Genomic DNA, 6,536 nt, shown 5'->3' with positions numbered 1-6,536 from the left:
ACATTCCATCAATACCTAGTTTATTGAGAGTTTTTAGCATGACAGGCTGTTGAAATTTGCTGAAGGCCTTTTCTGCATCTAGTGAGATAATCATGTGGTTTTTGTTATTAGTTCTGTTTATGTGATGGATTATGTGTATGATTTGAGTATGTTGAACCAGCCTTGCATCCTAGGGATGAAGCCGACTTGATCATGGTGGATAAGCTTTTTGATGTGCTGCTGGATTCAATTTGCCAGTATTTTATTGAGGATTTTCACATCAATGTTCATCAGGGATATTGGCCTGAAATTCTCTTTTTTTGTTGTGTCTCTGCCAGGCTTTGTTATCAGGATGATGCTGGCCTCATAAAATGAGTTAGGGAGGATTCCCTCTTTTTCTATTGTTTGGAATAGTTTCAGAAGGAATGGTAGCAGCTCGTCTTTCTACCTCTGGTAGAATTCAGCTGTGAATCTGTCTGGTCCTGGACTTTTTTTGGTTGGTAGTCTATTAATTACTGCCTCAATTTCAGAACTTGATTGGTCTGTTCAGCGATTCGACTTCTTCCTGGTTTAGTCTTGGGAGGCTGTATGTGTCCGGTAATTTATCCGTTTCTTCTAGATTTTCTAGTTTATTTGCGTAGATGTGTTTATAATATTCTCTGATGGTAGTTTGTATTTCTGCGGGATTGATGATGATGTCCCCTTTATCATTTTTTATTGCGTCTATTTGATTCTTCTCTCCTTTCTTTATTAGTCTTGCTAGCGGTCTATCAGTTTTGTTGATCTTTTCAAAAAAACCAGCTCCTGGATTCATTGATGTTTTTTAAGGGTTTTTCATGTCTCTATCTCCTTCAGTTCTGCTCTGATCTTAGTTATTTCTTTTCTTCTGCTAGCTTTTGAATTTGTTTGCTCTTGCTTCTCTGGTTCTTTTAATTGTGATGTTAGGATGTCAATTTTAGATCTTTCCTGCTTTCTCTTGTGGGCATTTAGTGCTGTAAATTTCCGTCTACACACTGCTTTAAATGTGTCCCAGAGATTCTGGTATGTTGTGTCTTTGTTCTCACTGGTTTCAAATAACATCTTTATTTCTGCCTTCATTTCATTATTTACCCAGTATCATTCAGGAGCTGGTTGTTAACTTTCCATGTAGTTGTGAGGTTTTGAGTGAGTTTCTTAATCCTGAGCTCTAATTTGATTGCACTGTGGTCTGAGAGACTGTTTGTTACTATTTCTGTTCTTTTGCATTTGCTGAGGGGTGTTTTACTTCTAATTATGTGGTCAGTTTTAGAATAAGTGTGATGTGCTGCTGAGAAGAATGTATATTCTGTTGGTTTGGGGTGGAGAGTTCTGTAGCTGTCTGTTAGGTCTGCTTGGTCCAGAGCTGAGTTGAAGTCCTGGATATCTGTGTTAATTTTCTGTCTTATTGATATCTGTAATATTGACAATGGGGTGTTAAAGTCTCCCACTATTATTATTGTGTGGGAGTCTAAGTCTCTTTGTAGGTCTCTAAGGGCTTGCTTTATGAATCTGGGTGCTCCTGTATTGGGTGCATATACATTTAGAATAGTTGGCTCTTCTTGTTGAATTGATCCCTTTACCATTATGTGATGCCCTTCTTTGTCTCTTTTGATCTCTGTTGGTTTAAAGTCTGTTTTATCAGAGACTAGGACTGCAATCCTTGCTTTTTTTTGCTTTCCATTTGCTTGGTAGATCTTCCTCCATCCCTTTATTTTGAGCCTGTGTGCATCTTTGCAAGTGAGATGGGTCTCCTGAATATAGCACACTGATGGGTCTTGACTCTATCCAATTTGCTAGTCTGTGCCTTTTAATTGGGGCATTTAGCCCATTTACATTTAAGGTTAATATTGTTTTGTGTGAATTTGATCCTGTCATTATGATGCTAGTTGGTTATTTTGCCCGTTAGTGGATGCAGTTTCTTCATAGCATCGATGGTCTTTACAATTTGGTATGTTTTTCTCAGTGGCTGGTACCGGTTGTTCCTTTCCATGTTGAGTGCTTCCTTCAGGAGCTCTTGAAAGGCAGGCCTGGTGGTGACAAAATCTCTCAGCACTTGCTTGTCTGTAAAGGATTTTATTTCTCCTTCACTTATGAAGCTTAGTTTGGCAGGATATGAAACTCTGGATTGAAAATTCTTTTCTTTAAGAATGTTGAATATTGGCCCCCACTGTCTTCTGGCTTGTAGCGTTTCTACCAAGAGATCCGCTGTTAGTCTGATGGGCTTCCCTTTGTGGGTAACTTGACCTTTCTCTCTGGCTGCCCTTAACACTTTTTCCTTCATTTCAACCTTGGTGAATCTGACAATTACGTGTCTTGGGTTTGCTCTTTTCGAGGAGTTTCTTTGTGGTGTTCTCTGTGTTTCCTGAATTGGAATGTTGGCCTGCCTTGCTAGGTTGGGGAAGTTTTCCTGGATAATATCCTGAAGAGTGTTTTCCAACTTGGTTCCGTTCTCCCCATCACTTTCAGGTACAGCAATCAAATGTAGATTTGGTGTTTTCACATCGTCCCATATTTCTTGGAGGCTTTGTTTGTTTCTTTTCACTGTTTTTTCTTTAATTTTGTCTTCTTACTTTATTTCATTGAGGTGATCTTCAATCTCTGATATCCTTTCTTCTGCGTGATCGATTCAGCTGTTGATTCTGGTGTATGTTTCATGAAGTTCTCGTGCTGTGTTTTTCAGCTCCATCATGTCATTTATGTTCTCTATACTGGTTATTCTAGTTAGCAATTCCTCTAACCTTTTCTCAAGGTTCTTAGCTTCCTTGCGTTGGTTAGAACGTGCTCCTTCAGCTCGGAGGAGTTTGTTATTACCCACCTTCGGAGGCCTACTTCTGTCAGTTTGTCAAACTCATTCACCGTCCAGTTTTGTTCCTTTGTTGGCGAGGAGATTTGATGCTTTGGAGAAGAGGTGTTTTGGTTTTTGGAATTTTCAGCCTTTTTGTTCTAGTTTCTCCCCATCTCCGTGGATTTATCTGCCTTTGGTCTTTGATTTTGGTGACTTTTGGGTGGGGTCTCTGAGTGGACGTTCTTTTTGTTGATGTTGATACTGTTTCTTTCTGTTTGTTAGTTTTCCTTCAAAGAGGCCCCTCTGCTACAGGTCTGCTGGAGTTTGGTGGAGGTCCACTCCAGACTCTGTTTGCCTCAGTATCACCAGAAGAGGCTGCAGAACAGCAGAGACTGCTGCTTGTTCCTTCCTCTGGAAGCTTTGTCCTAGAGGGGTACCGGCCAGGTGCCAGCCAGAGCTCTCCTATATGACGTGTCTGTTGACCCCTGCTGGGAGGTGTCTCCCAGTCAGGATGCATGGGGGCCAGGGACCCTCTTGAGGAGGCAGTCTGTTCCTTGTCAGAGCTTGAGTGCTGTGCTGGGAGATCTGCTGCTCTCTTCAGAGCTGTCAGGCAGGGAAATTTAAGTCTGCTGAAGCTACATCCACAGCTGCCCCTTCCCCCAGGTGCTTTGTCCCAGGGAGATGGGGATTTTATCTACAAGTCCCTGACTGGGACTGCTGCCTTTTTTTCAGAGATGCCCTGCCCAGAGAGGAGGAATGTAGAGAGCAATAGTAATTTTTTTGTAGGTTTGTTATCTCTGTGGATTGTTTTTGACCTTAATACTCTCTTTTGGCTTGAATCTGTAGTCATTGTGTTCCTGGACAGAACAAGGTCTAGCTGCTTTTTTCTCTCAGTCCAATAAGAAGATGCAGACTGAGAAAGAAGGGAGTTTATTTCTGCAACTGGTTATGGAGTAACTCACCAGACCAACTAAGTTACAAGTTTTTTTCAACACTTGTATTCATCCTAAACTCTATGTCTATGTGTGGGAGGTGCACCTACAAGTGAGGCTCTTTCACTCAGACTGTATCTAGGGTAGGGTCCAGGGCCTGGAAAGCTTTCTCTAGAGACTTGGAAAAATTTCTTAATCTTAAGTGGGCCCTGGTACAAGGTGTGTGTAAGAATGCCTTCATAATGTTATCAGGCTTTAGGGTCTGAGAAAACCCAGGTGAAAATCTTAATGGGTTTGTTTTCACATTTCAGCCCTTGTACGAAGGCCATGGTTTCTCCATTTCTTTACTGTTTAACTTACACATTAATTAGAATTATAGTAATGTGTTAGTAGAAACTGTTCTGGTTGCTAATGGAAACCTGGCCTGCCACAATTAGAGTTTTTCTCCCCAATGGACATTTTCTATCCTATTTAACATCAGATATTTAATTTTAATCTCATATTTTTAGTATATTAGAAGCTTTAACCTGAAAGCCTCCATTTTGGGCCTTGTCATAAAATAAGTTAAATGACTCTAATTCTGAATACTTCTCTTTGTTTCTTCTTCAGGACACAGCCAGTGTGAAGTCCTCTAGTAGTCTTGAACCCAATCTTTTTTGTGATGAAGAGATTCCCATCAAATCTGAGGAGGTGGTGACTCACATGTGGACAGCACCTTCATTTTGTGCAGAGCATGCTTACTCTTCTGCTTCCAAGAGTTGTTCTCAAGGTATTACTCCTTTAAAAAACTGGGGGGAAGATAAGCGGAAAACCAGTGAGAAAAACATTATGTTAATCAAGACTGTGAGTCCCGTTTGAGTGGAGTACAATGGTTGGCCATGAAATGCTAATGGAACCTGAAAATGCTGTTTTCTTTAGGAAAAGCCAATCCCTATTTGCATTTTCTGTCATCACAACCTGAAAACTTACAAAGAATTTTAGAGTCCTAAATAGAAGAACTTTAGGGGCCATCTAGTCCCATGCCTCAGTTCTAGAAAATCCCGGACAGGTAGTCCTTCATGCTCTATTTGGTCGTTATCAGGTGTTGTGGAACTGCTGCTTTTTAAGCATATTTATTCTGTTTCTGGGTTACTTTAATTGTAGAAAGTTCTTCCTTTCCTTGGAGGGTGATTTTCTCTGTGATGTTCATTTTTCTCTCCCTCAGCAAAAACAAATCACATTACTTTAGGTCACAACTCTGGAAAATGGAGGGTGTTTATCGCTTTATAATAAAATTCAGGATTTTATGGAACTGTGTCTTATTTTCTGTTCATTAGAAAGATAACCAGTTATTTATGTAAGGCAGCCAAATGCTTTATTAAATGCTTAATCTTTTGGTATACTCTAAAATGGAGAGATTCTGATTCCTTGCTCCCCTTGCCACACGATAAAAACTCAATAGAAATTAACATTCAGGGTAAAGAACTACTTTTTTTGTTTTTTTTTTTTTGTTTTTTTTTTTGAGATGGAGTTTCTCTCTTGTTGCCCAGATTGGAGTGCAGTGGCGTGATCTTGGCTCACTGCAACCTCCCCCTCCCAAGTGCAAGCGATTCTCCTACCCTTAGCCTCCGGAGTAGCTGGGATTACAGGCATGTGCCACTACGCTTGGCTAATTTTTTGTATTTTTAGTAGAGATGGGGTTTCACTATGTTGGTCAGGCTGGTTTCGAATTCCTGACCTCAGGTGATCCGCCCGCCTCTGCCTCTCAAAGTGTTGCGATTTCAGGCGTGAGCCACCACGCCCGGCTGGAAGAACTGCTTTTTATTAATAACCCCAAACCATTTTTTTTTTTTTTTTTTTAGAGTGGGCCTTGGAATTGTTCGCCTTTTTGGTCTGTATTTGTTTCTAATTGTGTTTACATTTTCATACTGATAGAATTAATCCAGATATCTGAAGTTAGTATTGGGGGTCTGAGGGGCTATTGTAAATATTTACTTTGAAAACATGTTTTTTCCATAGTTTTAATTTTTATTTGCTTTGTTTTACGGTATTTTTTGGGAAAGGTTCTAGCACCCCAAGGAAACAACCTCGGAAGAGCCCTTTGGTGCCCCGAAGTTTGGAACCTCCAGTGCTGGAGTTGTCACCTGGAGCTAAGGCACAACTGGAAGAACTTATGATGGTTGGAGACCTCCTGGAAGTATCTCTGGACGAGACTCAACACATATGGCGGATTTTGCAGGCCACACACCCACCCTCTGAAGACAGATTCTTGCATATCATGGAGGTATGGATTTAATACTTATTTAAACAGTGGTTATAAAACTAGAATGCCTGGGTTCCTTAGAGGTATCATAAATGTTGGCAGAGGGATGGCTGAGGGCAGTAATCTGGCTGGCCTACTTTCCCACTTCAGTCAAAGAAATTGGGCTTTATGGCTTGCTGGCTTGCCTGCCTGCCTGCCTTCCCCTCTTCCTCCCTCTTTCTCTCTTTCTTTCTACCTTTCTCTCTCTCTCTCTTTCTCTTTCTCTCTTTTCTCTTTTCTCCTTTCCTTTCCTTTCCTTTTTTTCTTTTCTTCTCTTTTCTCCTTTCCCTTTTCCTTTCCCCTTTCCCCCTTTTCCCCTTTCCTCCTTTCCTCCTTTCCTTTCCCCTTTCCTTTCCTTTCTCCTTTCCTTTCCTTTCTCCTTTCCTTTCCTTTCCTTTCTCCTTTCCTTTCCTTTCCTTTCTCCTTTCCGCTTTCCCTTTCCCTTTCCTTTCCTTTCTCCTTTCCTTTTTCTCCTTTCCTTTCCTTTCCTTTCTCCTTTCCTTTCTCCTTTCCTTTCCTTTCTCCTTTCCTTTCCTTTCCT

General features: G+C 40.8%; 1 protein-coding gene across 1 annotated transcript in view; it reads left to right on the top strand.

The window, feature by feature from the left end:
* The window catches only part of KDM5A (lysine demethylase 5A), a 101,045-nt gene that overhangs the window by 73,894 nt on the left and 20,615 nt on the right, over nt 1-6,536 (top strand). Inside the window, 2 exon segments of the mRNA XM_017864630.1 lie at nt 4,324-4,483; nt 5,757-5,977. Of these exon segments, the coding sequence (XP_017720119.1) occupies nt 4,324-4,483; nt 5,757-5,977 (381 nt within the window).

Source organism: Rhinopithecus bieti, unplaced genomic scaffold, assembly GCF_001698545.2.
Source record: "Rhinopithecus bieti isolate Rb0 unplaced genomic scaffold, ASM169854v2 scaffold_74548, whole genome shotgun sequence".
Classification (NCBI taxonomy): Eukaryota; Metazoa; Chordata; class Mammalia; order Primates; family Cercopithecidae; genus Rhinopithecus; species Rhinopithecus bieti.
The sequence above is the reverse complement of the archived record's forward strand: the minus strand, read 5'-3'. Positions and strand labels throughout refer to the sequence as shown.